The sequence below is a fragment of the Eriocheir sinensis genome, chromosome 7, assembly GCF_024679095.1.
Source record: "Eriocheir sinensis breed Jianghai 21 chromosome 7, ASM2467909v1, whole genome shotgun sequence".
NCBI classification, from domain to species: Eukaryota; Metazoa; Arthropoda; class Malacostraca; order Decapoda; family Varunidae; genus Eriocheir; species Eriocheir sinensis.
The window spans coordinates 20810535-20822856 of record NC_066515.1 but is presented as its reverse complement, the minus strand read 5'-3'; the positions used below and the strand labels follow the sequence as shown (position 1 = coordinate 20822856).

Here is a 12322-nt window from a genome sequence, read left to right as displayed (position 1 = left end):
CATTGTCGCTATTGGAATCCCCTTTATTACCTCTGTGTGGCTGTTTATCAATGAAGCAGTGATTGGAAGCTTCGAATTCGTCTCATTGTGGCTATTGGTAAACCTTTATTACCTCTGCGTGGGTGTTTATCAATGAAGCAGTGAATTGAAGCTTCGAATCAGGTGTATTGTTTCGTTTGTAGGTCATGGATGATTCGTACTTCTTTGCTTGTGTGTTTTAGGCAGGTTTTTCCTCCTTTCTCCAAACCTCAATTCGTGTCAGAGGGAGAATAAACACGGGAAACAAGAGCAACCGTATTATATTATATTATTTATATTATAAAGGAGATTGTATGTACACAGATTTACACATCAAATATAATACTATCGAATTCTGGAAATCTCTGTTATCTTACAAAAATAGTCATCTAGGGTTTAAAATAGAAACACTAAATGCATCTTGCACAACACTTACACAGATCACATGAGGCGCACAAGTAACACACGCAACACCTCCAGTAGCACGCTGCGGCAACATCACCACCACCTCAACACAACACACAAACACACAGACAGCAGGAATATCTAGCAACTTCTGGCAACACTCTGGCTTTACAAGTGTTGCCGGCGAGTAAGATTGGAAGACTATACTCGGTGGGGTCAACTTATCTAGAGTTTAATACGAGTCCTAATGGTTTAAAGATGCCAAACTCTTATTCAGGAACGTAAGAATATCAACATTTTGGATATTTTTTTTGCGAATGAACTGAAATGTATAAAAATGTGATTACAGTGTCATATCTATCTTGTGTGTGTGTGTGTGTGTGTGTGAGTGTGTGTGTGTGTGTATGTGTTGCAGACTCGTGTGTTTCTTCCACTAGACTGTCTCTCGCTCTTGAGTTGCATTTAGAAACACCGGAACTTGCTGCAAAACATTAAATAACAACAAAATTCCAGGTGATTCAAGATCCACGCGTTGACCTGCGCGGTGGAAAGGGTACATGGTGTGTGTGTGTGTGTGTGTGTGTGTGTGTGTACAGTTACCTTTTCTTTTCTTTGTGCAGTGCGTTTTGATTGATGCAGCGATGGAGAACCAGTACAGACTTAAGAGTAGAGGGCGGAGGGACGGACAAAGGACAAGATGAGGTTGACGCAAGACCTTAAACCAGACTACCCGACAATGACTGGACGACAACAAGGACACGGACAAGTAGGACACACGTACACTACACGAAACAAATACAAAAACACAACGACAAAAGCCCGAACGTACGATAACTAAGGAATCAACATATAAATAGCTTGCGGCAATAGAAAACGGGAGGTTGATCGAGGGAGGGGCGACTCGAGTAAAGAACCTGACCCACGGATGATCGACGCGATTACTCATCACTTCTTCCCGTTACCAATGCACATCGAAAGGAAGAAAAGGGCGGTGTGTGACGCATTCCCTTCCCTACCATGCTTTCCAGAGAGCATTTGAAGACCCTTAGAGGACTTCCAGCAATGAAAAAAGAATAAAATAAGGTTCCTCAAGGGGCGTTCCGTAACACAACCACCACGACTCTTCACCGCAAAGGATAAAAGTAAGAAATCTAAAAACGCCCCTCTCGGTTTATGGCACTTAAATGTGAAGCGGCTCCACGGGTTACCGAGGGAGACGAGGGAAAGAGGAGGAACTGGAGGAGGTAAGGGAGACAATGGTAGCGTTATGAGTGGGGAAAGGGGGGAAAGGGAAGTGGGCGGAGGAGAGAGCGTGTACGTAGCTCATTTTTAACCTCAAAACGATAGTGTGGCTTTGCTCGTCTTTGTACAAATGATTCGCATGAAGTATTAGACGTGATTGATGGCTCGCCCTCCCTCCGCCAAAACCAGGCCTTTCCCACACTGCCGCCCGACCCGCCTCCCCCCCCCAGCCGACCCCGCCGCCTCGCTCCCTCACCACACAACACACACACGAACGTCCAGCCGCCAGCAGCCAGAAACAGGGGCCGAGGGGGGGAGGGGCCGGCGGGGAAGGGTGATTCGGGAGGGAAGAAATGATTGCGTCACAACATTCATGGAGGAGTTTTAGGGGTTACATGATGCCCTATTCCCCTTAGTATTGATTTCGGTTTACCTAATTCGAAGTAGTGAACGAGTTAGATTCCAATGTCAATAAGTCAGAGGAAGAGAAGCCAGCTGTTGAGGGGGTCAGCTGGAGGGACAGAAAGTAAATAAGGGAGTCAGCCGTGGAAACTCAGCTTGAAGCAACTCCCAGCCTGAAGGACAGCGAGGAATCACGACCCTCATCCACTCAGTGAATGACTCAAGCGGAAAGATGAGTCAGGGCCGAGCGGCAGGTGAACCAGCAACTTAACGAGGACCAGCGGGAAGGGCAGGAGGAGGAGGAGGAGGAAGAAGGCAGCAGGCGTGGCGGTCCTTTCCACTTCCAGTGACTACAAGGCTGGAGTGGAGGTCAGGTCAATCACCTCCAACATGACCTCCACTTCAGGCTCTCAGGTGGACGGACGGACGGAAAGACGCGGCTCTGCATGCCAACCCCGTGGATGACGTGTGTTGCAGGCTGTGGGCGTTACTGAATCTTTTCAAGAATTGAAATATTTTATAACAATTGTAAAACTTGTTTCATTTATCTCGGCCGTGACGCGACGAGCGATTTCAACTCCTCTTAAGTAGTCACCCCCCACCCTAGCGGAAAGATAAAAAGGCACTTATTTACATGGATAAAAGTAGAAAGCCATTTGTACTTCGTGATAATGGAAGACTGTGATAGAAACAACGACTTAGCCCTTAATGGAGGCCTAAGGGAGGGAGGAGGGTTCCCAGGGGCGAGGGGGGAACAGAGAGGTCGTGGCCACGCACCCTCAGCGGGGAGTTGCATCATCGCAGCGGGCCGTCAGGTAAAGCCACGGACAAGGTGATTAATTCCAAACACAGCACTGCAGCGTCGAGGCGCCAGGCTGCCCGCGACCCTCCAGCCGACGGACACTTGCACTACGGCTGCGGGACGGAGAGCGAGACCGCGACACAACACTCGCCCACAAGTCAACCACCAAAGGCAGAGTCGAGGTGGCGATATGTAAAGAAGCCGTGGACAGGTGGCAGAGAGATCATATGGAGGCCGTAGAGTCACGTACACCCACAGACAGCTCCTCTTCCAACGTGTGATCAGAGAATCCCTTTCCGCGGCTGTTGCTGACGGAAAGGAAAGTGAAGGAGCGAAAACAAGCACACGAATGAGAGGCTTGTTTGTCCCTTCGCGCCGGACCTGCCATCGTCCAACCCGGCACGTTACGAGTGACACGAGAAAAGACGAAAAAAGGAGAAAGCCGACAAACAAAACACGTAAAACTTCGAAACGATAACAACAGAAGCGCTTATACTTAACCTACGTCCAGACAAGATCACAGACAACCACAAGAAACATGTACGACGTGTGTATGGCAGTATAAAAAAATAATATCAAAGTAGAATGCGCGAGAGAAAGTGCAATAGTAAAATCGTGGGCCGCGAAGACTCTTGGCCCCAGGAACACACAGCACAAGGACGCGTCTCTGCAGTAGCACCAATGTTGCTGCCTCAACGCCCGACGCCTGATGTCCGCTTCCTGCCGCCCCGAGGCTCTTAGACAAGTGCGGGGCGCCAGTCTCAAGGAAGATGTTGGTCACTGTCGCCATGAGAGAATAACTTCAATGTTATAATCCAGGATAAACGTCCTCTTCTTCTAGTGTCCCTTCAGGTGTGTTTGCTTCCTGAACCCCGTGACGGAGCAGCAGGAAAGGCGGGGTCAAGCAGGGAAGGAGGGGGACAGAGAGGCTGGAGCATCTGCTGTCACCGTCACCTGCTGACTCGCCCACAGTCCCGCAGCGCTGCTCACAGCAGGGGGCGGGGGGAGAGAACCCCCTAGAAGCTGGTAATACTGACGGAAGGTTGCTCAGTGCTGCAAACTCTTTTTCTGTTTCAGCTTGAATCGTTACAACGCGTGAGATCGATTACACATCCTTCACTCGTACCTTCTGAAGGCTCCGGGGCCGGCAGCGCCTCGGCTGGAGAGACGGTGGACGTGAGGCGTGACCCAGTGACTGCGGCGACTATTCATTCCGGCGCGTCACTGACAAATGCACGGTTATCACAGGTGGAGAAGGCCAAGTCTCAGGAGGCGAGGGAAGCTCACCGGGGGAGTCACCCCCCCACGGCCGGGTCTCCCTCACCCCCACAGACGCCGCGCCCTCAGTGCCGCTTCATGTGCAGCGAGAGGTGGTCTGACCGCGAGAAGGACCGCTGGCACAGCTGGCACTTGAAGGGCTTCTGGCCCGTGTGTTTGCGGTAGTGGCGCGTCAGCTCGTCCGACCGTGCGAACCGCCACTTGCAGCCGTCCCACGTGCACTGGTACGGCTTCTCTCCTGCAGGGAGGGAAAAAAACTCTTGTTCAGTGCGTGATGAGTTTGGTGCACAATGCATGCAATACATCATCATAATAACCAATAACTCATGTCACCGCCAATGATTAATCAGGACACTTACCTGTGTGTGTACGCTTGTGGGCCTTCAAATGCGAACTTTTGGTGTAAACCTTTTCACAGCCTTCAAAGTCACAGCGGTGAGCTTTCCTCCGTCTGAGAGCGTCAGGGTAGTCAGCGGAGGAGGGAGGAGGCCGGCCGGGAGGTCGAACTCCTGCAGGGGGAGACGAAGGCGAGGAGGAGGACGAGGAGGATGAGGAAATGGTGGAGGAGGTGAGGGCGGTGGTGTGGGGCGGCGAGGAGAGGCGGGCACCGGCCAGGGGTGGCGGCGAAGGACTCTCACTCAGCGACCTCTTGCCATACAGGGCTCTGGGAACACAGCAAGGAGGACACGTGAGGAGCGAGGCAGCAAGAAGAAAACACTGTAACTCTGTTTCTCAGGGCAACACATTCGTATTCAAGAAGCTTGTGACCAAGAAGCTACAAGTGTACTTACAGGGATGCTTCCCTTATCCTCTGGAGGGAGAGGAAGGGCGAGGTGGTCCCGTTGTGGAAGGAACTCTCCAGGCTCATGTTGAGGGTGTCCATTGGGCTCTTACCCAACTCTGTCAAGCGAAGAAAGACAACACTCAGCATTCCGCGAGGGTAACCGCGTGTCACTATGACGACACTCTTTCTACAAGTACTTGTACAACTGCTGCTGCTACTGTTAAGCCTGTTACCATCACTACAACAACAACTACTACTCATACCACTGTTACTACTATTACAACTACAACTACTACTATACTACTACCACTACTATTACTATCACCACCCCCACTACAACTACCACAACCAATGCTACTACTACTACCACAACTACCACTGCTGCTACTACTACTACTACCATTACTTCTGTTCTCCTACTACTACCATTACTACTCCCACACTACAAGGTTTGGTGGCGCAGAGGAGGTAATACTCACCGGACTTGAGGGTGAGGTCGAGGCCGAGGGGGAGTGAGAGGGAGCCCGGGAACCTGGACATGTGCAGGAGGAAGGCGGGGTCGCTGCTTCTGAGGGGAGAGCCTGCGGCGCCCACCATCTGCTCTGGACTCATGCAGAAGCTTGAGGTGTGTAGCGGCAGCCCCATGTGCAGGGCGGGAAGGTCCAGGGCAGACAGGCCACCGTGGTCCGGGGAGACTGTAGGGGATCTGGTCCTGGCCAGGCTGCTGCTGGAGGTGACGGTGGCGGTGCGTGGCTCCACCGTCAGGCAGTGCGGCAAAGATACAGTCGAGGAGGAAGAAGAGGAGGAGGAGGAAGAGGAGATGGCGTGTGCGGCAGCCAGGGTCACCGAAGGCTTGGTTGTCGCGCTGCCCTCCGAACCGCAGGACGTGAAGCGCGACAGCTGCCTGACGACCAGAGGCGGCGACCCAGCCCCGGAGTACTTGAAGGGCGGCTGCTCCGAGTGTTTGTGTCCATTGCTCTCAGTCACGCGAGGCACACGGTCAATGGAAAGGCTCTCTCCCTTCTCCGGGGGCGTGGGCAAAGGACCCCTGAGGGACACAGTCAGGGCACCGCCTGGGGATCGCTGCTGCTCGGTGGGCCGCCGCTGGTCACTGGCAGCCTTGGGGCTCCGCTCGGTCATCAGCACGCCAGGGGGGCCCTGCTCACTGCCAGGCGGGCGTCGCGCCTTGTCTCCCGGGAGCCGCACGGGGGTGAAGCCGAGAGGCCCCGAAGGTGGACGTGGGGGATCCGAGTTCGGCCCGAACCTTGGCAGCCGCAGGGAGGACCCCGGCTGCCCTGACTGGTGGCCATGGGTCGCTGGGGATCCCGCCACCCTGGGTGCCGACTTGCCATGGCCGGCGCCCGCCTGGGACTCAGCTGCTTGGTCGTCCTTGGTTTTGACGCTGAGGTCGACTGGCTCTACCTGCTCGGGCGGCACCTCGGCCTGCAGGCAAAGAAGACCCGTCTCATCAACCTGCCTTCCGGCTACACTCACCCACAACCGCCCAAACCCGTCCCGCCCACACAGCCCTCCCTACCCCCCGTGAAAGGACCTACAAGACACCGACTTTCCCTCCAGAGAGCACAGCCACACACTCACCTCCTTGGACATGCTGTTAGGGTGCGTGGCGAGGAGGGGGTCATGCTCGGGCACCATGGCCTGGGGGACACGTGACGGGGGCGACGCTCCCCTCGCACTCCACTAAAACAACCTGTAACACAAACAAAAGCACGCCGTTACAAACCACTCGTCAATCTCGTGACTTGTAAGCTGAAACAATGAACAGTGGAGGATAAAACAGTTAATGAAAGAAACAGCAGAATGATCACCGAATGCAGAGCAGTCACAGGCCACAGCACAGCGCCAAGCCAACACAGAGATCAATACTCCCACACAACTCCACGCCAGCGGCCACTCCATCATGCATAAACCTGCGCGGCTGAGGAGTTCAGTCACCGTTCGTGAATAGCCTTCTCGCTAACACCACGCCTCACCTCACCACCGCCTCCTAACGCCAACCGTCGTCAGGACCATTACCAAGAGGTCTCCGTTACCTGTATCTGCTAAATATGCATAATGAACCCTTGAGGAATGTAGGGTTGCGCAGTAAAAGCCTGATGGAGGATATTCTTCAGCGAGACGATAAAGGAAGCAGCGGCGGCGGCGGAGAGAGTGAGAGGCGCCGGAAAGAGAGGGTAGAGGGAAGTGGCTTTGTAGAGGAAATGAGGATGATGTGTGGGTGGCGGAGGCGAGATGTAACCCCTTGACAGTAATTGTGATGGTCGATCATTAGCTAAGGCAAACAATAAGAAAAATACAGTGGCAAGGAGAGAGAGAGAGAGAGAGAGAGAGAGAGAGAGAGAGAGAGAGAGAGAGAGAGAGAGAGAGAGAGAGAGAGAGAGAGAGAGAGAGAGAGAGAGAGAGAGAGAGAGAGAATAAAACGAACCAACGGGAAGAAGGGAAGAGTGAAATGAAGAAGGCAGTTGACCTACAAAGGGAATGAGCCATAGGGAAGAAGAGAGAAAGGGAAGGAAGGATGGGAAGAGATGTGTGTGAAGGGTGGCCGAGGGAAGGGTGAGGATGATGGGTACGGAAAGGGTGTGAAGGGCATCCAAACACCTGACAGAAACCACCAACAAGGACAAACGACGGGGTGAGGGTGAGAGGAGAAAGGGAGAGAGTGAGGAAGGCGCGGAGAAACGTACGGAGGGAGACTTCTAATGAATCAAAGAGAGGAGAAACCAAGAGAACAAGTAATAATAATAATAAAATAAAAACAATCAACACACACACACGCACACATACACACAGCCTCACAAGAACGAAGAGGTGGAAGCAAACCAAATCAGAAAACCGAGCCACAAGAAATATGCCTAAAAGAATACATGAGAAGGGTCATTTAGGGTACACAGGCGCCGTGGGTCAGGGGTAAGAAGGAGGAGAAGGAGGAGGAGGAGGAGGAGGAGGAATCAAGGGGTGAAAATGAGGAAGAGTAAAAGAGTTTGAGAGTTAACAAATACTGGGTGTTGGAGGGTAGGGGAGAGAGAGAGGGATAGATAGATAGATAGAAAGAGATAAAGAGAGAGAGAGAGAGAGAGAGAGAGAGAGAGAGAGAGAGAGAGAGACACTGTATAAATGAGGAGAAAGTTGCATCCTTCCCTCTCTCTCACACACATAATATATTTTCCATTAATCTCACGTCAAAGGCCCTTATAAAAAATAGCATTTAATAACAATACCCAATTACACAAACAACACAACATTAATAACAACATCAATAATAATAATAAGAAGAAGAAGAAGAAGAATGATGATGATGATGATAACGTGAGAAAACGAGGCAATAGGAGCATCACCATCATCAACAACAACTTGATATTTCAGTTCAGGGTAAACCTCATATATTCATAATCTTGAGAAACTCGAATTTATTTTACCAGGTATCACGTTTCATCCTCCTCTCACTCCCACTCCCTCCCTCCCTTCCTTTTCTCACTCCACGATCTTTATTTTCCTCGTATACAGTTTTCCTATTACATCTTCAAACTAACCAACTTCCTCTCCTTCTCTATTCAAACTAATCAACTTCCTCTCCTTCTCTATTCAAACTAATCAACTTCCTCTCCTTCTCTATTCAAACTAATCAACTTCCTCTCCTTCTCTATTCAAACTAATCAACTTCCTCCTTCTCTATTCAAACTAATCAACTTCCTCTCCTTCTCTATTCAAACTAATCAACTTCCTCTCCTTCTCTATTCAAACTAATCAACTTCCTCTCCTTCTCTATTCAAACTAATCAACTTCCTCTCCTTCTCTATTCAAACTAATCAACTTCCTCTCCTTCTCTATTCAAACTAATCAACTTCCTCTCCTTCTCTATTCAAACTAATCAACTTCCTCCCTCCCTCCATGATTTTTATTTTCTTCGAATATAATGTTCCTATTACATATTCAAACTAATCAACTTCCTCTCTACCCTTCTAGCTTAATATCTCTTCTATTTATCACGTTTTTTACTCCACTGATCCCTTCCATCCTTCTCAGCTCAATGATTTTTTCCTTTTCGTTAATTTTTCTATCACATATTCAAACTTAATTTCCTTTCTACCCTTATATACTCTCTAACTTAAATTCTCTTCTATTTATTGTGCTTTACTTCCTCTTATATTTTCTCTATTTTATCTTTCATTCTTCTATATTCTGCCTGTTATTCCTTCCCTTCAGTTATCATACTCGTCTGCCTGTCTAACTTTTCCTTTTCTCCCTCTCGCCTGCCCACCTCATTTGCTTTCCTTTGCCCACACCATTTACTATTTGCTCTCTTTCTTTCATTTCCTTCCTCCTCCTCCTTCTCCTCCTCCTCCCCCACTCCATATATGCAAACGTGGGGAAGGAAGACGAGGAGGAAGCGTGGGAAGAAGAGAAAGAATGAGGAGAGACAAGCTAATTATTCTCCCTCACATGATCCATCGGCTGGCTGGCACCTATTAGCGGCGGGGGTGGGGGAGCGGTGCCCCCTGTTGAGGTAGGGAGGCGCCCCGTGGACCCCCTGCCGCCCCCCGCCCGGCAGCCCGCGGCCTCACGACGTACTGATGAACGGCCTCTGTAATTGGCTAAACTCAGGTGTGTGTGGGGGGGGGGGTAAGTTTTTTTTTTTTTTTGTCTATATGTGCGTGTATGTGTAATGCGGTTGTGTGTTTGTTCTTGTGTGTGTGTGTGTGTGTGTGTGTGTGTGTGTGTGTGTGTGTGTGTGTGTGTGTGTGTGTGTGCAACATTGTGTGTGTGTGTGTGTGTGTGTGTGTGTGTGTGTGTGTGTGTGTGTGTGTGTGTGTGTGTGTGTGTGTGTGTTTTAGGGTACACACAACTATACATCACCATAACACGACATACCAGTGTACGAAGTTAATGTCCACAACCGTATATGTATTAGTGCGCGAACTTTCGTATATATGTAAGTAAACGCATTGTAAGTAAAACGCGCTCATGTAAGTATGTCCGTGTGTGTGTGTGCGTGTGTGTGCGTGTGTGTGTGTGTGTGTGTGTGTGTGTGTGTGTGTGTGTGTGTGTGTGTGTGTGCATTAATATAACATCCCTTTTACTATTTCCCATCATCTAAAAAAAATGCTAGTTAAAACAGTAAAATCTGGTCATTCCTGCAACTTCTATGTCACTGTGTAATACAAACTTTAGGGAAAATCGGAAAAAAATAACTGAAAGGGTCATCAATTTTCAAATCATATGGTCTGTCCCCGTATAGTTTCACGCGTCCAGGAATTACCCCTCCAAAAAACAAAAATAAAATGTATATATAATTAGTAAAAATAGAACAGTACTGCACCACGGATAGTAACAGCAGTAGTAGTAACGGTAAAAAACGGTGATAGTGGTTTGAGTAGTTATGACAGCACCGACGTCAACAGAAGGATAGAAACAGCATAAAGACCAATAGCCATAATGATAAAGAATAAATCCAATACAACCTCCAATATTTATCATTACAGGTGAAGGTGAAGGAAGAAAGAGATGGTTGGGTGCAAAGGTGAAGGTATAAAGAAGGAGCCCCGAAGGAAAGAACGGAGCGGTGAGAGATGGAAAGAGAAAAGGGAAGTGAAGAAATGACGAAGGGGAGGGAGGGAGAGAGATGAAGAGGAAATGGAGGACGAGGACGAAGAGAAAGAGGAGGAATAAAAAGAATAGGAAATAGCAGACGAAGGAAGTGGACGATGTGGAGTAGAAGGAACAGGAGGAGGAGGAGGAAGAAGAAGGACACAGGCGGTGAGGCAAGAGAACGGACAAGAATCATTAAGGAAAGACATTCGTGTATATACTTTCTACCGAGGATTTTTTTTGCTTTCATTTATCTTTCTGTCCGTCTATCCGCCTGTCCGCGTCTGTCTCTGTCTGTGCGTCTATATGATATTCTCTCTCTCTCTCTCTCTCTCTCTCTCTCTCTCTCTCTCTCTCTCTCTCTCAAACACACACAAATATAGTAAAAGTAGCCTATAAGCAAGCTAAACTAGAAAACGCGAACACATTTCCTTACATTCTCATAGATTAAGCATGATTTTTAAGTATTTCTCATCATAAAAAGCAAAACTATCCACTATTTTATGTATATTTAGTGAGGAAAGAAGTCTCATTACCATTATCTACCTTGTTAACTGTTTTTTTCTTCCTCAACAGATCTTGGAAAACGGGAAAATCGATATAGGAAAGAAAATGGGAAAGATAAGAGTGGAAAACGATAGCTTCTCGCGTCCCACTTGCTGTTGATGTCTCGGTGGTTGTCTTCGTGTCGCTTCTGAAGGTGACCAAACGATAACGACGACTCCGGTAATCAATGAGGAAAAATCTTCGGTACTTAAGGCGCGGTGAAAGTCAGGAATCGTGAGGAAAACTGAGAATACTCCGTCCTCATGAGAAGGAAGAAGGAGGAGGAGGAGGAGGAGGAGGAGGAGGACGAGAAGAGAAGAGGGAGACGAAGTGTGATGGCTTGTTGACCCGTCTCTTCCTCCTCCTCCTCCTCCTCCTCTGCTTCCTCCTTTTCCTTCGTCTTCCCATGGTTGACTCTTCCGTATCCTTCACCCTTTGCCTCGCCTCACCCCCGGGTTACAGACGGCAGGGACACACACACACACACACACACACACACACACACACACACCGTACACGCAACTGGGCAAAAATAAAACGGGAGAGACAGACGAAGAGGAAAAAAAAGTTCAATAAAGTGGAAGAAAAGCATGAAAAGAGAAAAGGAGGAGGAGGAGGAGGAAGAGGAGGAGGAGGAGAAAACGAGGAAGGGGGCGGCCGGTCATGCTGAGGGTAAAATGTCAGCAAGTGTTGTGCAGCATTTCATACGAGCTGTCTTGGCACGGTGAATCTTCCTCCCTCGGGCTGTGCATTGGTCAGGTCAAGGGTCAAGCAGGTGAAAGGCAAACAAGTTGAGAGAGGAGGAGGAGGTGGGAGGCTGGTGGGGAGGGGAGGGAGATGAAGAGCGGGAGGTAGAGACATGGGTGGAAGGGCGAACGGGGGACTGTGGGAAGTGTGGGTTGGAGAAGATGGTGGTTGCTGGAAAGGCTGAAAATAGGTATTGGAATGAGGGATGAGAGACAAGGACTAGAGATGAAGGTGAGTGAGTAAGCGAGTGAGAGAAGGAAGGAACAAGAGGGAGAAGGGAGAGAGAGAGAGAGTGCAAGCAGACCAAGGCGGAAAGGAAAGAAAGAAAAGAAAAATGGATATTAATATGAGAAACAAGAACTGGGTGAAGAAGATTGATGAGTGCGAGAGGGAAAAAAAGTGAAGGGCAGACGCAGGGAAGAGGAGAGCGTGGGAAGAGGTACAAGGGAGGACTTTACCGAAATATAGAAGGAAAATACGAAAGGGAATGG

The 12322-nt window shown here is 49.4% G+C and overlaps 1 protein-coding gene across 2 annotated transcripts in view; it reads right to left on the bottom strand.

Annotated features, from left to right (window-relative positions):
* Positions 1–283: 283 nt before the first annotated feature.
* Positions 284–12322, bottom strand: part of LOC126994570 (Krueppel-like factor 12) — a 153093-nt gene continuing 141054 nt past the window's right edge. For both annotated transcript variants that reach the window (XM_050853903.1, XM_050853897.1), the window contains 5 exons: positions 6531–6642; positions 5411–6374; positions 4939–5047; positions 4507–4811; positions 284–4385 (listed from right to left, as the gene is read on the bottom strand). In XM_050853903.1, coding sequence (XP_050709860.1) covers positions 4213–4385; positions 4507–4811; positions 4939–5047; positions 5411–6374; positions 6531–6587 — 1608 coding nt within the window. In that variant the 5' untranslated portion in view covers positions 6588–6642 and the 3' untranslated portion in view covers positions 284–4212. The remainder of the gene's footprint in view (positions 4386–4506; positions 4812–4938; positions 5048–5410; positions 6375–6530; positions 6643–12322) is intronic.